We start from the raw sequence: 21,015 nt of genomic DNA, 5'->3' as shown, positions 1-21,015 counted from the left end.
AATGCTGCCACCTGATCCATACAGGGCCGAGGTTCGTATCAGGATTACAAATGGAGCATCATGGCTGCCGGTCAGCCTGACCCCCAGGGATGGCCTAGCACCCAGGAACTGGCCTTGGGCCTCTTACACCCTGGTCCTGGGTGACAGTCCTTCCTGACACCCTCCCACCCCCAAGGAAAACGCCCTGCTGTCACTAGGCAGTCCTGTGAGATACAATACAGGACAGGAAGGGCAGGAGAGAAGGCTGGGGCGGGGGGAGGTTTGGGGGGTTCTCAGGGCAAAGCCGACTGGCTTCCCGCAGAGCTGGGTGGCGTGGCCTCCTCCAATCTCAGGAGCACCTTTTCTGCGTAAGAAACCAGCTCCTGGAAGAAAACAAGTAGGTCTCCGTTTCCATGGACGGTCGGGTCCATGCCCAGTTATTTTTGTGACTTAATCCACTTCTTTGAAGAGGTCTGAGTACCCCTCCCTGTTAGGATTTCCACGCGGAATCACACACTGGAAAAAAGTCCTAACAACTACACACAGTCCAGGTCACTTCCTCCCAAACCTTGTTCCGGGCCCCTGGGCTCGGTGCCACCCGGCTCAGGTAGAGAGATGGGTGTGAGGCCTGGTGTCGGGGGCCCAGCGACACTCACCAGGCTGGAGGTGAAGCGCGCCTTGATCTCCTGGACCAGGGGCAGGATGCCACTGGACGCCAGCTCGGGCAGGAGGTCCTCTGAGGGCACAGCAGAGGGTCCTGAAACCGGGCCCTCCTGCACCCCACCCCGGGAGCCCTACCTTCACCAGCCTGAGCTGCCACAGCTCCCTGGCTCGGGCATTTCTGAGGAGGCCCGCAGGACAAGGCTGGGTCCCCAACCCCCCACAGGCTTAGCATGAACCCCACCCCTGGGGTTCAGGAGCCAGATGTCACCACAGCCAGCATGGTGGCTGGTACATAGTGGGCACTTGGCACATGAATGGGACATTCTGGGGTTCCTGCCCTCCCACCAGTTAGAGCTGGGAGCTGGGCACCTCCGACCACTGGCTTCTGGGAGGGGGTGACGAGGAAGGGGTTCTCACGGTAGGAAGCAAGGTGGGCCAGCAGCATGCAGACGTTCTCCACCACCTCCGGGGCGTCCCTGTAGAGCTGGTATGTCTCCTTGATGAGAGCGAGGCCGCTGCTACCCTCCTCAGGCACCACCACCTGCAACGCCACCAGCTCTGGGGGCATGAGGGGAGGGGGGACGGGGTCAGTACCTCGGCTGCCCGTACCTCAGTGTCCTCTGGGAAGGTGGGTGACGGCAGGACTGAGTTCTTAGGGTTGTGGAGTGCCGTGCTTGGAATAGCACAGGTCTCCACTGCCGGCAGGGGGCGCCAGTTTCCTGGGGACCTCCCAGGTCGCCGTTTTCCTCACTCCAGTTTTAGAGTTTATAAAAGCACCTGCAGACCTCGTTTCCTCCTCGTGGGAATATGCACCCACCTCCCTCCACCCAGGCAGCAAAAGGTTCCGTGGAGGGGTGGTCTCAGCTGTGGTCATGACCTCCTGTAGGGAGAGCACTGGGGGTGCTCCAAGGTACCCCCACATTAGGGGTTAGGCCTTTGCTCTTGGGGACCTGGGGGCCTGTGTAAGCAGTGACCCAGGATGCCATGTAGACTTGACCCTTCAGATCCTGGAGCCCGAGGGAAGCTGACACTCGAGTGAGATGACAAGTGTCACACAGCCAGCTGGTGGCAGAGCCGCAGTTCTCACCCAGACTCTGGCTCTGGGTTCCTGTTCACTGGTGCTGATGACCCACCTCAAGATCAGCCACGCACGTTTCACCCTCACGATCTCGTCCTCCCCCACCCCCTCCTCTGTTCTACAGGACTGGCAGCTCCCCTCTGAGAGGCCTGCTGTCTGCAGGACCTTGGACAGGGTGGGGCAGGCCTGCAGCCCAGGGAGTCTCTGAGAAGGAAGATCCTGCCGGGCTCTTTGGAGAGCCTTCCTCCCTTCAGGCCCAGTAGCAGACAGAGGCCTGGCTTTGCTTTCCAGCCCAGCCCACCCTGCACACGACCCTGACCCAGAACACTGAGCGGTGGGGGGGCGCAGACCTCAGAGGGGCTGAGCCACGCCCCCCACACCAGCTGGCGACCTTGGCCAGTCCCCAAGCCCCAAGTATCTGTAAGGGGTCATTGTGCTGTGAAATCAGGCCCGGCCCCGGCGCAGGGTCTCTTGTGGAGTGGGAATTGAGACATACCTGTCTCCTGGGCTGTTTTACTAAGCCATACCTGTAGGAAGACCTGTGCAGACCTAATGTGTGTTTACAGACAGGGAAAGACCATCACAACATAGCTTTAGGCCAAAAAAAAAAAGTGTATAAAAAGTCTCTACGGCAACTTCTGGATGATGGGACTGTAAATTTTCTTTTTTTTTGATTTCTTGCTTCTGTTTTTGGTTTGTGGGCAGCTGGCAGACATTACTTGTGCAGTTTTGCCCCCACTTCCCAGTGGCAGCCACGTCTGTCCCCAGGCTCACCGGACACCTTTGCGAGGCTGGCCAGCCCCCGGTAGGCGTTGTTCACCAGCAAGACTCTGTCCTGACACAGCCGGATGCTTTGCAGAAATAGTGCCGCCACCTCTTCAAACTGGTGCTCCTTTATGCAGCCTGCAGAGGGCCCAGGGCGGTGTCCTCATCTGGCGGGCGCAGGGTCCACCACTCCCAGCCTCGGGGCCCCAGGCTGCTCACCGAGCAAGGACAGCAGCCAGAGGACAGCACAGCCAGCTTCCGCCATCTCTGCATCCGTGGGCCAGGCGGCTAGCACCTTGGCAATGAGGACCGGGGCTTTCTCCAAGGGAGCCTTGTCCACGATGACAGCTGACCCAGGACAGGATGGAAGAGGGACACCTAGCCCTTAGGTGCATGCAGGAGTACCTGCTGTATACATGGCCTCCCACCAAAGACAACTGAGTGGAAGCTATGGGGGAGAGGACATGTCCTCAGAGATGGGGGATGGGCACTTTCCAGCCCACCTGCAAGATTGTGGGGAGTGGGGATGCTCTGTGCCCCAAGGGGAGGCTTGGAAACTGCACTTTGGGCAGGGCTCTCTCGGGAGCCCTTTTTCTCTTGGGCATAGCTACCACCCAGGTGCTGCAGGGCCAAGATGGGGACTGGAGGGGAAGGAGCAGCACGGCCTGGGACCCCTTTTCTGAATCCAAAATGAGGACGGGAGGCCAGTGCCAAGTCTAACTTCCGAGACCAGGGATTGCCTGGGAAATCCCAGCATGTGGGAGCTGGGGTCCCCCTGGGCAGGAGCTCCTGATGTGAGGGGCCCGCCCCACCAGGACAGCTCTTCCCCGCTGTCCTCTCCCCCTCCTCTCTTTTCCTCAGAAGAGCCCTTCATGAGCATGGCTCGTCCTGAAGTGTTTGAGGTACGGGAGGGGGAGCAGGGGCCCCTCTCACCATCCACCAGCAGGGCCCAGAACAGGCTCAGGCCGTTGATGCAGATGTCCCTGTCTCTGGAGAAGGTGTCCAGGTGCTCCAGGATATGCTCAAACAGCCTGGCCCTCTGCAGCTCCTCTACAGTGGCTTCTGTCAGATGGACAGCGGAGTTAGGACCACAGAGGAACCCTCCTCCAGGAAGCCTTCCCTGAGCACCACCTCCCTCTATCGTCAGGCACTGCAGTTCCATGCGTCCCACATTACTGGCCCCTCCTCTGGGCCAGTCTCACGCCCATCTTGGGACCCAGAAACAAGAGGACATGGTCCCTCCCCTGGGTCACCTGTCCCATTACTGGGCTGGGCCCCACCTCTAGCTTTCCTTCCAAGGGGCCTGGCCCTGCCTCCTGGGGCCACACCATAGTCCTGAGCCTTCTGAGATGAGACCATGATTGTACTCTATTCATAGCACCCTTTACACTCCCCAGAGTGGGATCAACGATGTATGGTCAATTACCCAGCCCCCAGCCCTGCCCCTGGCTGGACACAGGACTCTAGGTGAGTGTCCTTGGGCTGTCTGGGACCCCAGCTACCCGTTGAGAGACTGACATGGACCCGATGAAGCGGTTGGGAGGAGTGTAAAGGTCTGGAAAGCCCTCAGTGCTGCCACTCTCCTCCACACTGTCCCCAGTCCGGCTGCCCCTGCCTGCCCAGCTGGTGGCCTCAGACGCCCAGGTGCTCCCTGAATGGAGGTGAGCAGGGCAGAAGCGGCAATGAGGGCTTGAGCGTGAAGCAGACCTCGTGCGAAGCCCGCGGTGGCACCTGGCACGCAGTCAGTGCACATGTGTGGAGGGAGCAAGGCTGAGCGTGTGGAACAGACCAACCACAGGCAGGGCGATCGAGCCATCTCAGGAGAGGGCCCAGCACAGCCCGCGCCCCTGGCACCCGGCCTTGGCCGAGGGAGGGGCACGCAGACCCACCCTGGCTGCAGATGATGGTGAGCAGACTGTAGACCATGACCAGGAGCTGCTGGGCCTCGGGGTGGCTCTGCGTGACGCTCAGTAGGACGGAGGTGACGGAGCTATCACTGGGAGCCTCGGCTGCCGGGTCCTGTGCCAGCGCTGCTGGGGCCAATGGAAGTGGCCCAGGGTTAACTCCCAAAGTTGGAGACCAGGGGACGGGTAGACAGCATGTGGGCGTGCTCCCTCCCTGGTTGGGGAGCAGTGCCCCCATTTCCCATGAAGGAAGCTGAGGTCGGCCTTGTCAGCCTGGTGCAGAGCAGGTCCCCATAAGGGCTTGTTGCATGAGGGAGTGAAGGGCCCAATCATGGGCACCTACCCCGCCTGCCCAGCCAGTGCGGGGCACTGTGGGCCAGTGCTGGTTTCTGAGACCCTACCAGGCCTGTGCCGGAGTGAACATGACACACACAGCCGGCGCAGTGCCCACCTTGGCCCAGGACGCGTAGCAGCAGGGAGCAGCCACACAGCTGGATGTCAAGGACTCGCTCATGTTGCTTCATGACAGCGATCACCTCCTCCACCAGCTCCATCGGCCATGGTATACCTAGCAGGGCGGGTGGCAAGGTGAGACTTGGCATAGGAGCAAGGGTGGGAGGGCGTGTGGACCAGACCAGGGAGCAGACACTGCTGGAGTCTGCAGGGCATCGCACACGGGCCCGAGGTGGACGAGTTGGTGGTGAGGAAGCGTGATCAGTAGCCTGCTGTGTGTCTGCCACAAGCATCTTGTTCTCACGCCAGCAGCTCTGCGAGTAGATCCTTCCATTACTGTGCTCACTGTACAGATAACTGAGGGGCAGAGCACTTGCTTTGAACCCAGCCTGTCTGGTTCCAAGACCTTGGCCGTACCTGCCCTGAGAGTGGACATCTGTGGGTCCCACGACTTTCCCCTGTGTTGGGGCTTGTGCTGTGCATGGGTAGGGGACAAGAGGCAGTGGCAGGTGGCTGAGGGTCCACCATGCCCCTTCCCCACTGCTGCTTCCCCTCTCCTGGCCTCTTTCTTCATTGGAAGAGTACAGAGAGCCGTTCCTCTATCTCAGGCTTGTGGTGAGAATGACAGAAGTGCTGGCATCCAGGAAGCCACGCCATGGCAATGCCATCTCCCAACCTGTCTGAGGCAGGTGTGGCTCTGGGGTAGCAGGGAAGGCCACCTTAGGAAAGGGCCCAACAGCCTCCCTCAGTTTCTCCAGGAAGGCAAAATCTGCCTTCCCATGGACTCTATCCTGGCCACAGCCTAGCTCCAGAGGGGGTCAAGGGCAAGACAGAGAGGGAGGAAAAGGCAAATGGCCAACATGAGGTTTCTGCTGCCTCATTACAGGGTTGGGATGAGGCCTCTGTAATCTCTGATGCCCAGCCACTGGGACAGATCTTTTGTGGACGGATAGATAGTGGACAGATAGACAGCTAGAGAGATGGATGGTAGGTGGGTGGGTGGGTGAACAGGTGGATGCATGGATGGACAGGTGGATGGATGGCTGGATGGATGGCTGGATGGATGGCTGGCTGGATGGATGGATGGATGGATGGATGGATGGATGGATGGATGGGTTGATAGATGGGTTGATGGACAGATGATTGGATGAGTGGGTGGGGTGGGTGGGTGGATGGATGGACAGGTGCATGAATGAGTAAGTGAATGCAATATTCAAGCTGGTGACACAAAGGGTGAGTGGAGACATTTTATGAAACCATGTTCTGGCAAAACTACAAAGATGATTAACACTCACTGATGGAGAGTGTTGGGGAAAGAGGTGCTACATGCACTCTTGATAGGTGGGTAAGCTGGTGCATGAAAGGAGGGCAATTTGCAGGATCTGTGAGGTCTTCACAGCCTGAACTTGTAAGAATTTATCCTACAGGAACACGTAAGCACACTTATGCTCCAGGATGCTCAGTATAGTACTGTTTACAACACTGGGAAATTAGCAACCACTCAAATACCATCAATAGTGGTGGGAGAGATGGGGTGTCTTCAGCATTATTTCAGTATTAATCAGGTGAAGGGAGGCCGCTAGAAAGGGTGTGGGTCCTAACCTCACCCCTTCTCTGCTCAGTAAAAGTGTCAACACAGGAAGAATTGTAGGCTGCCAACTCCGAGCAGATCGGAAAGACGTGGAGCCTTATGGGAATGTAAACCGGTCTGGGAGGTATCAGAGACGCCGCTGGAGAGCTGGCAGTGAAGGGCCAGGGACTGCCCGAAGTTGCTGGGGAAGGCGAGCAGACGGGGTCTCTACCTAGCTGGTCGTCAGGCATTCTCAGGAGCGTCTTGATGACCTTGAGCTGGATTTCAGGCCGGCTGGAGAAATTCTGCATGACCTCTGCAAGGAACGAGAGCATGGGAAGGCACCGGCCCGTGCGAACCCAACCTCGGCTGGCTCAGGGACCCTTCTGAGGGCCAGGGCATCTGGGACCCCGTCTGTGGGCACCACCTCACAGATCCAAGTGACGGGGCCAGAGGTGACACTCTTATATCCCCACTTTCCAAGCCAAGGAACCTACCTGGAGTCGAACCCCAGTCTGTCTCAGAGCCCACCTTGGGCGTGCAGTGCTGTTGTACACCTCACTCTGGCTCGATGTGGCCAGAGCCCCGCCCCTCTGGGCCCCCAGCAGGCTTCTCTGCCTTTGACTATGACCACGAGACATGGGGAAACTGAGCAGCTAGGGCCTCATGGGTGCCCCTTCCCCAGATATGGGGCAGCGGCGGAGACAAGTGTGGAGTCCCTCGTCACAGGCAGCCTGTGCAGGGAACCATGGAGCGGGCAGAGGGAGTGAGCAGCCTCCCCTCACCAGGAACACAGAGGGGTGGGAGGATGCAGCTAAGCCGGAACTTGAAATGGCCTCTAGACCTTAGGCATAGCTACCGGGTGCCAGTTACTGTGCTGGGAGCCCCAAGGCACCCCAGTCTGGGGCACGCGATAGAGACTAGCCCATGCACCTGGCCTGCTATGTGCCCACCAAGCACTGCACCAGGTGCCTGGCAGCCCTCTTGACTGAGGCCTGTGCATGTCCAACTTCAGAGATCTCTGCAGGGATGCATCTGCTGGCCCAGGGTCCCTGCTGTACCCACCCCAGTGCCCAGCACCATTCTGGGCACATAGTAACCATCCAGGAAGTGCTGCTGGGTCGGGAAGACACTCTGGGCACTGGCGCCATTAGGCCAGGGTATGGAAGTAAGTGCAGAGGTTCCGGGGGATGTGGTAGCTGGGGCTGGGTTGTGGGGGAGGCACTGACCCTGGTGCTAGGACACAGCAGCCCGGTGGCACCCTGGTCCTCCGGGTCGTCGTACTTACCTAAAACGCTGGCCATGTTGCCTTCTAACAGCATGTCGGAGACGACGTCGGGTACCACCTGCCCGTGCAGCGCCAGGGAGATGCTGGAGGACCTGAAACTGCTGCTCATGAAGGTCACGTGGATCACGTCCCTGGGGAGAGTGGAGAGCTGGTGAGCTCACCTGTGTGGCTATCCCAGGATGGGACGTGGATGGGCGCAGGCAGCCACCAGTGGGCAGCCCCTCTCACCATGTCACAGGCATGTCCAGCCGGCTCCCAGCCACCCCACCTCCAAGAGGGACACGGGAATCACGCTGGTGGCTGAGGGAGGACAGTACTGGGCCTTGGCTTTTTTCCTATGTGGGGTCTTTCCTCCAAAAATCTGATTTTACAGCTCTGTTGGTATAAAGGTGAATATAACCCCTGCTGGATTCATTGGTTCAGGTTCATTCTTCTGATTTTAAAGTGAATTAGAACTAGTACATTTTCCTTGTCCTCCGGCTGTGCCTCCCGTGCCGGACAGCGACGTCGGCCCTGTTGGCTCCCATGCACAGAGACGTGAGCCCAAGACCATTCGCTTGGGATAGCCACACCTGGGAGCTCCCAGTGGTCCGCAGGTGAGTCAGGCGGGTGTGAAGGTGCACTCTGCAGCGTCAAAACACCAAGTGGCCATCTAGACATGTTGAAAGATAAACTGAAAAGTTAAAAGCCGCCCCAGCCCCCTAGCTCACCTGACTGCTATCCGCTCCGAGGGATTGATCTGGAGCATCAGGGGCAACAGGGAACTAAAAGTGTTCACATGGGGGATCCCCCTCTCCTCCATGGTCCTCAGGACACCCTGCAGGCCGTCCGGGAGATGCCGGATGGACTTGCGCAGCAGCATGGCTTCTGTTGCCTGTAAGCAGATGGGGCCACTGCTTCGTGCGTTTCCTCAACTAAATGAACACGGGCCCTGGACCCGCGGGTGGGGCCTGGCACCCGGGAGAGCCACAAGGGATTCGGTGAGAATATCCGGCCACCGCCTTCAGGAACGCCCAGAAGCCCACAGTCCTTTTACAAAGAAGAAACAGAGCTTCCAAGAGAAGCGAGGCAGAGGGAGTGAGGGACAACGCACTCCCTACAGTCCTGTCAAGAAGGCTGTGGCCTCAGCTCTGATTCAGACCCAGCTGATAAGAGCCTGGGGGTCCAGGAGAGAGTAGGGAGTACTGGGGCCCGCCTGTACTTTCTGGGGACCTCAGTGCTTGCACATGGGGCTGGCAGGTACTGAGGCCTGGCCAGCTCGCTTCTCCCTGCTCTCTCCTCTGTATGTGGAGGACCTGAAGCCACAGGGCCCAGCATCCCAGCCTTCCGCAGCCACGGGACCAGGGTCTGCACGGCTCCCCGCCCTTCCCTTCTTCCTGTCCACGGGCGATGTCACTGGTTCAGGGGCTGCAGCTGAGCTGAGAGCCAAGGCCCCATGCTGGTGAAGTGCCGCGCCAGCCTGGGGCCCCTGGGTGATAAACAGCCCCTGTGTGTTCAGGCCTATGTTCATCCACTTTCTCTTGCTTGCAGCTAAAAGCATCTTTAACCCAAACAGGGATAGAGCACGGCCCGAATCCCACCTTGGGCGGCTTAGTGCACCTGAAGTAGGGTTTTTTCATTCATAAGGGGCAATGAGGACACCTGGAGGGCTGCTGCGAGGGTCAGACGCATGGGCGGTTTTCACTTTCCACCATGGTCATCACTATCACGCTAGGACCCTGGCAGCACGCGGTGCGGAGTGCAGGGGGTGGGGCCTCTAGCATCAGGGGCGGGGCTTCCACACAGTCTGTCACCAGAGGCACAGAGCACAGCTGGAGGGGGCATGTGGGAAGAGTGCGCCTCCTGGGCTGAGGTGGGCAGACCACTCCCTGGGGCCATGGGGAGTGGGGGCTGGGGCGTGGCGGGGGGGGGGGCCGCAGGAGGCCCACCTCCATGAAGGAGCAGCTGACCATGTCGAGAATGATGCAGCCCAGGGACCAGATGTCGGCTTTCTGGCTGAAGGAGAAGTTGAGGGCTTCCGGGGCCATCCAGGACTTATGGAAGGGGTCTGCTGGCAGGAAAAGGGGGGGATACATGAGTCCTACGCGCCCTGGGGAAACAAGCAGCTTGAAAAATGAGCCCTTCATCACCCTGTTTGGGAGAGATAGGGACAGGCTCCTGCAGGGGGAAAGGAAGCAGCCCATGGTCAGCAAGAGCTGGCCCTTGATCTTCAGCCAGGGAGGCTGCCCATCTAGGCAGGTGCCCACCAGTCTGGCCCATGTGTGCATTTGTCTGTTTGCCTACTGTGGCTACAGGAGTCGGAAAAGGCATGTGCCAAGAAGACTAAAATCTGCACCCTCTTCAAATATCCTGCCCCTCTAAATATCAGGACCTCAAGACAAAGTTCCAGTTGCCCTGCCCTAGTTTCTAAACCTGAATCCCAGACAAGGAGCCAACTGAGCAGGTCCTCATCCAGGTGTCAGTCCGTGGTAGGCCTCGGGCAGCCCCTCCCTATTTGGACCTCCATGCTCCAAGGACACAGCAAAAGGGTGGACTCCAAGGACCCCTGTCATCTACACCTGCAGTAGATCCACCCATCCATCCACCCCTCCATCCACCTGTCCATCCATCCATCCGTGTATTCATCCATCCATCCATCCACCTGTCCATCCACCAGTCTGTCCATCCATTCATCACCTGTCCATCCACTCACCGTCTTCTATCCACCCACCATCCACCATCCATCCATCCTCTATGCGCCAAGGACAGTGCCACCAGTACCTGCCACCCCAGGACTGGAGTTCGTCACTGTGATTGTTCTCCCCATCCCTGACAGCTGTTATGGGTTAGAAGCCCCGCCCCCTTTGCCCCATTGTCTGTTCAAAGGAGAACTCATGTCTCCTTACTCCCCAACTCCTGGGTTATTTTAGGACTCAGTAGAGTTACCCACCCTTAGCCAGTGCCTGGCACCCAACAGCCTTCCATCCCTATTTGTCATTTTCCTTCCTTCTGAGACCTTTCTTCTCCCTCCAAGAAGTTTAACATTTTCTGGGTGTCTTTTGGACCCTGCAGGTCCTCCCATGGGGTTACTTCTGCCCAGTTACAACCCAGGCAGGGGATCTCTTTGCAGCCCACATAAGCCCAGGGGGCTCTGTGAGGGACCTTCAGAGCAACGGCAGGCTTGATGTTGCTCTGTTCCAGCGCCCAGAGTGGCCACTGCCCTCTGGACTCCAGGAGCAACCAGCATCGGGTGAATGGCCCCTCCCCCACTGCTCCCCAGCCACTGCTGTCCTGCGCCGCCTGGGAGGACGCCGGCCACCTTCCTCTGCGCGGATGTTCCACTTGGCTTTGTGGGTCATCAGCGCGTTGGAACTCAGGTCCTGTAGTTTGCAGTGATTGCTGCTGACCAGCGCGATGTTGGAGGGCTTGAGGTTCCTGAAACCAAGAGGCACGCCTTGATGCCCGGCCCTCGGGGGCCAGCATGTGCCCTGAACCTTACTCCCGCCCCACCCAGTTCGGCAGGCAGCAGCAGCCCACACCCCTCTCCTCAATAAATGCCCCCTGCCACGACCACCTTTAAAGCATTGTTTCCTATAAACAGAACATTGGAAAAAATAAGTCAACTGACAGGTAGGAAAGCACCTAATCCTCCTGCAGCTCCTTCCAGATCTGAGCTGCACCTCTGCTGGGGGACAGGTTTTTGCCGGTTTCGTAATGTCCACTGACATTAACACTGAGTGGTTGAGCATTGCCTTTGTACACACAGTGCACACGGCTTTTCTCTCCTCCTTGAAATTCGATACTGATTTAATCTGAAGCCATTCTCAGCCCCTCAGACCACGGATTCCAGTGCCTTAGATGGGACTGGTCGCAGCCCAGTCCACGCCACCTGGCCAGAGGCCACGGTGGCTTAATCTCCCATCCTGGGAGTGCTGTTATCTGCTTTCTTTCCTTGCCCTTTAGAACCAACCCGCCCGGGTCAGCTCAGGATCCACAACTGCGATTGCGTGGTGAGGGTGAATCACTGCAGGTTACGTGGTTGGGGGGGGGGGGTGACATTCTCCTTAAGCCTGGGAGGTGCTCTGGGCAGGTGCCGCCCTCCTCCTGGCTGCACGGACCACACCTCTCTCCCTCAATCCTGCCCACGGCCACTGACGCCCGGGGGGACTCAGTGTCTTTTCTCCTGAGGCAGCCTGGCCCCCGGTTACCTGTGGATGATGTCCTGTTGATGCAAGTAATCCAGAGCGTCCAGCACCTGGCCCAGCATGCAGTGCATCCACTGGGGAAAGAGCGACAAAGGCCAGGATTGGAGGGGTCCCTGCAGCTGTGTGTAGAGGACAGTGACCACTCAAGGCGGCCTGCGGGATCGTGGCATATCTTCTCCTTGCGTCTTGAGATGGGCCTGAAGCTAGCCAAGAGCTCAGAGCCCGTGCAACAGGCTTCTGCCTCGGGCTCCTTCAACCGTAAAATTATATCAGCCAGGGCCATGCCCCACTTTCCAGACCCCACACTCCTGTCTCCATAGCAGAGACCCCACTGGGGTTCCCTGGGGCCGCAGCCCGGAGCCCCGCCCGGGGGGCCCATGGGCTGTGTGGGCATCAGAGAGGGTGAAGTCTGTAGTGCCCAGTTGGGGCTCGCCTCTCTATGTCATTAGAAAGAATAGAGCCCTGAGAGAGAACGTTCTGGAAGTATTTTGTGTCAGAAACCAGATCCAGTTAGTTTCCAGGGCAGTGATTTTCAAACTATGTTCCTAGGAATCCTGGATTCCACACTGGGTTGTCAGAGAGGGGTCGCGCGGCAGGACCCCAGCCTTCTTCCCACTCCACTTTCCACCAACCGCCCAGGCTTTACTTACTGGGATTCTGAGAACATTTTGTGCGTGAAAGGATCTCACCACTCACAGAAAGTCTGAAACCCTCTGTGGATCCCTCCTCTGAGGCCCATGTGGGGTGAGGAGCCCCTCAGGAAGGACACGATGCCCACCCAACAGAGGGTGCTGAGTGAAAGCAGGAGCCACTCACTGGTGGGCGTCGTGGACCTCAGTGTGAAAGCAAATGACGACCTCGCTCAGGAGACACCGTAACTTTGGGGCAGGAGATGCATCTCACAGGACTGAAAGGCACCAGCCACCAAAGAAGCATTGATACACCGACTTCATTACAATTAAGAACTTCTGCTCATCGAAAACATTGTTAAGAAAGAGAATTGGCAAGCAACAGACAAAAGAAGACAGTGTGGGTACCACTATCCAGGATATACAAAGAATTCATACACATCAGTAAGAAAAGACAAACAACCCAGCTTTAAATGGGCAAAAGACCTGAAGAGATGAAAGCAAAGTTTTAAACAGCCAGACAGCGCTCACCGTGGTTACTCATTACCACTAGAATTAAAATGTCACTCACTTTTCATTTAGATAAAAAGGACTGACACACTGAAGTGTGGGCCAGGATGTGGAACCAGAAGGCTCCCATCGGTGGTGAGAGTGACCCCCAGGTCAAGCAAGCTGTCTTGAAAACTGTTTGGAATGTCTGCTAAGGCTACACACACACACCTGTTCTATGACCCAACAATTCCAGGCCTCGGTATCTATCCAGGAAAAACGAGAGTTTAGGGCCACCAAAAAAACAAAATAAAAAACACCCAGCAATGCTCACGGCCGCCTTATCCATCACAGCCCCAGACTGGACCCAACCCAATGCTCACAAGGCTGGATTCCTACAGGCTTGGGCGTGGCCGTGTGGCCCAGTGGCTCTGGCCTGGAAAAGGACGGTTTCCTGACACCCTCACTGCATGGGTGGATCTCCAGGGCACCAGGAGGAATGGAAGAAACCAGACACAAATGACGACATGCTGTGTGAGTCCATGCATGTGAGCCTCAGGGCCAGGCAGCGGTCGAACCACAGGGACTTATGGAGTTCTAGGGATGTCCTGCGTCTTGATCTGGGGAGGGTGTGTGAGTGTGTAACTGTGCAAGCACACCATGCTGTGCGCTTCAGATCTGTGCACACGACAATGTGCAAATACCGCCATACATGAATGTCAGAAGAAAGGATGGCCGGATTCCAGCGGCCCTGCCCTCCCCTCTGCCCCCACCCCCACCCCGTAGGGCTTGTGACATCACAAGGTCCAGGTGGTCCCAGGCCCAGTGTCCTAGAGTCTGCCTTACCTGAGAGTCCATGATTGTCTTGTCCTCCCTCTTCTTCTCAATGACGTCGTGGAAGCTTCCTTCATAGTAGTCCATCACCAGGCAGAGGAACAGAGAGGAGATCTGCCAGGTCACGAGGCCCAGGTGCCACAGTTCTGCCCCCTAGAAGGCCAGGCCGGGGCGCTTCTGCCCTGGGCCACCACCCACAGTGGCTATGGGAGCACTGCCCACTGAGGGGGGTGGGTACGAGCCCCCCATGAGCAGCTCCTGCTCATGTCTCCAGCTCCTCTGTCTCCTCTCCTCGCCTCCCCTCCCTGCCGCCTCCCGCACCAGCTCCATCTACACTAAGCCACACGGACTTTTCTGAAGGCTGTCCTGCCACGGCACACACAGGTCCCTGTGCTGGGGACCCGCCCCTTCACGAGGACACCCAGTCTTTCTTTAGGGCTCCGTTTAGGTCCATTTCCTCCCTCTGAGGTGCCTGCCCTGTAAGGGACCCCAGCAGGCCAGGTCAGAGGCCTCAAATCAGGGCTCTAAGAGGACCCCACTTCCCCTCCTGTAGTGAAATTGGCTTTTCCGTGTCTCCTTGAGAGAGTTAGGGAGTGGTCAAAAAATACTTGTGGGTGCTTGTGGTGACGGCCCCTCCCCAAGGCTTTCCTCGGGGCCCAGCTAAAAGGCAGGGAATGTGTGTGAGGGGGTTCCTCCACTCCTGCTCAAGCCCTTCCCTGTCAGCCCCATATGGGGACACTGATATGGAGGTCTGATTAGGGTCTGACTCAGCGAGGCGTCTCGCAGTGTCCCGTCACCGCCACCCCCCCCAAACTCCCTCCATCTGGAGTAATCGGAAAGCTCCTGGCTCCTTGTAAAGACAAGAAGTCATACAGCCTATGGGACGAAGCACAGGGCTCGGGGGCTACAAGACTCGGGCTGGCATCCCATCCAGCTGTCACTAGCTGTGTGGCCTTGGAGAGCTCCTTAACCTCTCTGAGCCCCAGGGAAATGAGGATGGGCCTTCCCACCCTACAGATCGCCTAGAATCTGAGGATGAACGAGCTGCTAGTTAGTAAACTGTGTGAGAACTGCAAAAGCCAGGGGCCCAGAGGTCAAGGACAACCTGATGCCAGATGAGGAGAGGAAGGCAAGGGACCAGCTTCCTGACACCTGCTCCTTCCAGGAAAGTCCAAACTGCGCTCTCAGAGGCGCAGACTCACTGAGCCTTTGGCTCTAGGACATCTCAGCAGTAGCTAAATGCACCGGGTGCTGAAGTCACGCCCAGCCGGCCTCGTCGCTTCCAGCTGTGCCACATACTAGGTAAGTAACTGGAAGGAACCAGTTTCTCTTAGCCTGTTTCTCCTTCTGTAAAGGGGGATAATCACCCCTCCTCCACTGAGGCTCCCATGAGATGATGCCCAGAGAGCCCCCAGTGTGGCCCCAGTAAGTGTCGAGTCAGGGATTGCCACGTTTGGAGTCACTGCCATTGCCACTCGAGGGGTTACAATGGTGTGGGGGAGCTCTGTGCTCAGGTCCCTTGTTCCTGCGGCCACTGAGCTGGCGCCAGCTGAGCCCAGGTGTCGGCTCTGACTCACCTCGCCATGCCACACGATGAACAGTTCATGGTAGATGGAGATGTGGTCGTGCTGAAGCTGCAGCAGAGGCATGAGCTGCAGGCAGGCGAGCAGAGGCGGGGGTGGGGGGTACGTTTGGGGAACACGGTTCATCAGCCAGTGCTTCTGTCCCAGATCCCCAACTGCAAATTTCCAGCTCTGAGCAGGGCAGGGGAGGGGGCCCAAGGAGACTGTGCAGCCTGGTGGTTAGGGACCAGACGCCCCGTGCGGGTCCCATCTCCAGCCTGTGCTGGCAGTGCTGTGACCGAGGGGAAAGCTCAACCTCTCTGAGCCTCCTAAATGGCGGTAACAGTGGTAGCTGGCTGACAGGTGTCATGAGGACTAAGTGAGCTGATGCAGGCAGGTGCTGGGCACACAGGAAAGAGGCAGGGGTGGCTGGAGAAGGTGGTGTGCCCAAAGGGAGGAGGTGGGACACTGACACAGCCATGCCCACCTCGCCTCCGGGTCCCAGTGCCCTCGCCCCCAACTGAAAGTGCTTTCAGAAGGAACGCCATTAGGCAACAGAAATGGCTACCTAGCAACTAAGAGCCAGAAGGACGACTGCTTGCGTGGAAGGTTGGATGTGAAAGCACGTCACCTAGAGGGAGGTGGAAGTGGACGTGAGAAGCTGGGAGCGTGTGGGGGCTACAGGTGGGCTTTCTTTCACTTTGTAGGGATGTAGCCTGGGTCCATCCCAGTGCGTCAGTCACACTGTGGACCGAATAGCTGTTTGCCGGCAAGGGTCGAAAGCGGTCAGTTCCAGAAAGAAGACAAATAAGTGACCGTTAGATAGAAGGGCAGACAATTGACTTCACATGAAATTCAAGAAAGCAAAGCGCTCAGAGCCATTATCTAGCAGTTGAAGTGCATGCAGCTGTTAATACAAATTAGGATAGTATTGTCTGTTCTGACTGGCAGGGTTAAGGAACATGAAATAGTTGACATTTCTTGTTGCACAATTCTGTATTTTCCAAATTTTCTAGCATAACTAATACTTTTATAATTGAAGAAAGATATTTTAAAAGATGGCTATTGGTACATTCGCCCAGGGACCTGGCCAACATTTCAACTTTATCTTCTCTGAGCACATATATGCTGAGTTGTCAGCACCTGGATTGGGAAGTGAGTGTTTGGGCACAGCCTCCCTTCAGGACCTGGGCCTTCTGGCTTCACAGCACAGGGCAAGAACGGGTTCTCACCCTCCCTGTTTCCACCCAGGCTCCCACCCCGTCACTCCACAGGAGGGTACAGAACAGTGTCTGTGTGTCTGTCTGCATCATGTCCCCTAGGGAGGAACCACCCAGAGAGTTACCTCCTCCAGGGCCTCACTGGCGTTATGATCATCAATGCATTCCACCTGCAGGGGCACAAGAGCACTTGCTCGGTAGACGTGTCGTAAACCATCACCATCACCATCCTCACCATCCTCACCACCACCACCACCACCACCACCATCACTACCACCATCACCACCATCACCACCATCACCACCATCACCGCCATCGCCAACATTATTTATCAGGGTTCCTAGGCTCCTACAATCCATGTCCCACCACAGGGCCCCATATGGGGCCTGGAGACATTCCTAAGGCAGGGATCCAAAAATACCTTGAGCAGTGACAGTACATTTGCTCCTGCTGCAAGGGTAAGTGTAGGATAGCATAATAGAAATTCCAAGCAATGATTAGGGGATCCATTTTCAGAGCATCTCGAATGCAGAAAAGAAAATGACGTGTTGGCCTCAGAGCCAAACAGCTCTGCTCTGGTTGGCAGTCTCACGCTCAGCACTGCATTCCTTATCCGAATTGGGAAGATTGTTCCCATCACTGCATGTGGGGCAGCGGAAGAACACGCGGAGAGGGAAAGCGTGGTAAGGGCCGCCCCAAGCTTCCAGCCCGTGACATACTTGGCAGCAAAGACTGCAGGTGGACTCTGTGATCCCATCTACTACCAGATCCTTACCCAGAACCTCTGCTCACAAGACATACAAATGAAGAACTCTTGTAATCAGGTGCTCATAGATGAAATGCAGAGTTAGATTATTCCCAGAGCCATGTAAAAACCCTGGATGCAGCAGCACAGTGAGTCTGCCTGCCTTCCCTGCCTCCTGTTCCACGGGGCTCATGCTTAGGTCAATTTGGCCAAAACAGACCAAAAGCCTTAAAAATGTCACGTCTTTTGACCTAGATGTCCCACCCCTCAGCATTTATCCCAAGGAAATCATGGGTCCTCAAAACAATTAACTATAAGGTTATCAGTTGATAGTACAGAGTGAAACAGTGAGAACAAGTTACATGCTTGACGCACGTGTGGGGACGGGTTAAGGCACATCAGCCAGGTGGGGGCCCACGCAGCCCCTAGAAACAGGAGAGGCAGAAGCTGTGTCAGCGGCAGGACTGACACACAGCACGTTGTGGAAACAACTACATGATCAGCTTCAATGCCATTCTTGTAAAACAAGGGAGTATCGAGTACACACATGCTCCGAGAAAAGGCTGGAAGGATACACAAGCCCCTTCCTGCACCCCACCCCATGTTTTTTACAAAGACTTTTTAAAAAGCTCCTCGATTGCCCAGACGGCAGTCAGCCATCCTGCCCATTGGCCCATGAGACAATGGGGTGGTCTGCACTGCCAGCTGGCAGAGGGTCAGGAGGCAGATAAAGACTCTAAGCCCAGCCACGTTGGGAGCTGCCCACAGACGGGAGGGTTGGCAGAGCTGAAGGGCTCTGGCAGCAGCCTCGGTGAGGCTCTCTCCACCTGCAGTCAGCTGGGCCATCCCCACGGACCACATGGGGGTGCCAGGGATCATTTAAGGCAGTTCTCTTCTAGAGCCTTGCTTCATCTGGACCACCTGACTTGGACACACAAAGGGCTGTCCACCGACAGGTCTGCACCCTACCCTGCCATGCCAGCCCTGAAAACAAGGTAGAGGAAGGGCTGAGGGCCTGGTGTCCTGCCCTTAGCCTTGTGTGACCTTGGGCAAGTCCCTGCACCCACCCCGCAGCCTGGCTCCCCTTTGGTAAAATTGGTGGCCTGAATTCAAATCGCCTTGGGAACAGAGGCTGCTCTCCCACCCGCAGCCTCTGGGAACCTCCCTATCCTCGCTTGTAATGCGAGGTCATGGCTCTTGCCTTGCTGGGTCGGCAGGAGAGTAAATGAGATGACAGCTTCCAGAATGAATGGTAGGTATGGTTGTGGTTGTTGTCGGAGTAAAAAGGAGCATTTCCTCTCCATCAAGGTGAGAGTCATATGTGCACGGAAGCCCGAGGCACCTCACGCCACCCCCATGTCTGCCCATCTCCCACACTGGATTTGCCTCGTGACTGCTGACAGACAGGAATCCAGCTGTCGAATCTGGAAGCCTTTCCTAACACGGGGATGATGAGCTTATGTTTGGGGGAACCACCCCACTAGGGTGCCAGAGGCACGGCCTCTTACCTGCTTTATCACGAGCTTTACTTTGGTTTCTGTCTCCTCCACCACCAGGTTCACCCCCAAGGCCCCAGGATTCAGCCGGTCCAAAATCTACCAGCAAGAAGGAAAGAAGCTTTCATGAAATGCACACATCTTGTCACTTTCCAAAGTGCGCCCATCTCCAAAGCCGCCTCTGGTCCTCCTAACTTCCCGGCAGTGGGCAGAGCAAGCGTCTCTGCCCCATTTTGCAGATGGAGGAAATGGCCCAGAAGGAAGGCTGAGGAGACCTTTGAAGGTAGAACCCCAGCCCATCTCTTTGGGGCTGATTCTGGAGTTCTTTCCACCACCCCATGTTTCTTCTCCAATCTGCGGCGAGGACCCAAGGATCCTCCAAGGGTCAGCAAAGGGTTTGTTCACTGTAGCCCTCTGTGATCCCAGCTTCCAGCACCCACCTCCAAACTGGGCATCCAAACAAGAAAGTAACTGGCCCATAATTAGTGCAATCATAGGCACAGCCATGCACGTGCCTGGCACTGTGCCCAGCACTTTTCATGCAGTCAGCACTACTGCCACCTCTGTGTTCATGTTAGAGGAATTGAGGCCCAGGGAGCTTGGTCCTTGCCTAAGACTACAGCACTAATAACTGAGGTGGCCCAGACTGGACTGGAACTCCGGGCTTTGACTCCAGAGCCTGTACATTGAGCCTCCAGAGAGATGGGGGCTACAGGGTGAGGGTGGACGATGGGATTACATTTTTCAAAGGATGGAGGGGGGGGGGCGGATGTAGAGGGGTGGGGAGGGAACCCTGGGTCTAGGGACTCTCAGAGTCCAGAAACATTTTAGGATTCTGTAATGCAGCTCCTGAAGGCAGTCTGAATCCCGCTCGGGGGAACAGCAGGGACAGTGTCCTGAGCAGCTTCAGCTGGTATAAGACTGCACATGCTTAGACCCTCTTAGGCAGCAAATTAAACAGGAAAACGCTAGTGTCTCAGATCAAGACTTTTTTTTTCCTGAAAAAGTAACTTTGCTTTTAAAATTCTCCAGCCACCAAAAACTCATCTGCTTCACTGTTGGCTGACTCCCCTGGAGTCACTACGGAATTCTCACAAAGTGAGAAAAATCTCATTTACAAATTATTTTCAGAATAATGACATTTTTTACAAAGATGGAATCTAACATTTAATAAAGTTGACATATTACGTATAGAGCACTTAACGAAACATTCATTTTTACTTTGCAGCTTTTATTTTATGAACTTTTCAGGTCCTACACATTTTCATAGGCCCTGGAAAAGGCCCAAGTCCTCCTACTGGGGACTACTGTCAGGGTGTTTTAGGAGTTTAGGGGCTGCTGATTATAAGTTCTGGGTGTTCTAGAGTATCCTGCCCCCATGGGCCCAAGCACATGGACCATGGGTGAGAAGGATGGAGTTGTCTTCCACCCTTAAACATTCAGATGGGTTTGGAGAGTCCTTCATTTCAGAGAGGGGTAAACTGAGACCCAGAGAAGTAAAGGGCACCCAGGAGGTCACCTTTGGAGGTACTCGAGGTCACCCTATGAGCTAGAGGCAGACACTGACCAGAAAACGGGTCTGTGCCTCCCTGAGGTGGGATCTAGCCACCTCTGGGGGGTGGGGGGGCTGTGACAGTTAAACCAGTAGGGGGTGGGGGTGGTGGCAGGAGGTCCAGCTCCAGGGCTCAGCCTAGACCGTAGGCCCCTCATCGCCCCTGCCTTCCTGCCAGGGGACAACTCAGAACCTGGTACTTTTCCATAATGACTCCGGCCTCCCTCTTCCTCAGTCCGTTGGGCGCTGGGGGTGCGCCCCTGGCCTGCGCCTGCAGTTGGACCCTCGACTGAGCATGCTCAGTGGGGAATGCGTCGGGCGAGCACCCCATCCCCCACCCTGGGGGGGATCCTTAGCCCCAGGTGCGTCTGCCTGGCTCCGTGACCCTGCCTGCTGGGGCACCCATGCGTCCCTCCGGCCGGTGGGCCCTCCAGATCAGGCCGGGCCGCCTTAAAGAGCGCGATGGGCGGAGCTTCGCGTACAGCGGGCGGGGCCGGAGGGTGGTGGGCGGGGCCGGTATGGGCCGCCGGGGCTGCCGCGCGGCGGGAGGGGTGGGCGTGACCGAAGCGCGGGGGGCGGGGACTAAGAGCGCGTGGGGCGGTGC

At 56.8% G+C, this 21,015-nt stretch overlaps 1 protein-coding gene across 1 annotated transcript; it reads right to left on the bottom strand.

Annotated features, from left to right (window-relative positions):
• Positions 1 to 52: 52 nt before the first annotated feature.
• On the bottom strand, positions 53 to 20,871 carry STKLD1 (serine/threonine kinase like domain containing 1). The gene is made up of 19 exons (XM_074331311.1): positions 20,605 to 20,871; positions 18,872 to 18,958; positions 16,744 to 16,788; positions 15,414 to 15,488; positions 13,849 to 13,950; positions 11,888 to 11,958; positions 10,999 to 11,114; positions 9,629 to 9,747; positions 8,411 to 8,574; positions 7,701 to 7,831; positions 6,645 to 6,728; positions 4,841 to 4,957; positions 4,375 to 4,515; positions 3,419 to 3,547; positions 2,705 to 2,833; positions 2,495 to 2,623; positions 1,060 to 1,200; positions 636 to 715; positions 53 to 362 (listed from the first exon to the last, which is right to left on the bottom strand). Exons 1-19 carry the CDS (start codon positions 20,740 to 20,742, stop codon positions 273 to 275), a joined length of 2,088 nt encoding a protein of 695 aa, XP_074187412.1. The 5' UTR covers positions 20,743 to 20,871; the 3' UTR covers positions 53 to 272.
• Between the last annotated feature and the right edge of the window lie 144 nt (positions 20,872 to 21,015).

The sequence above is a fragment of the Rhinolophus sinicus genome, linkage group LG04 (assembly GCF_036562045.2).
Source record: "Rhinolophus sinicus isolate RSC01 linkage group LG04, ASM3656204v1, whole genome shotgun sequence".
NCBI classification, from domain to species: domain Eukaryota; kingdom Metazoa; phylum Chordata; class Mammalia; order Chiroptera; family Rhinolophidae; genus Rhinolophus; species Rhinolophus sinicus.
This window is presented reverse-complemented; position numbering and strand designations above follow the sequence as displayed.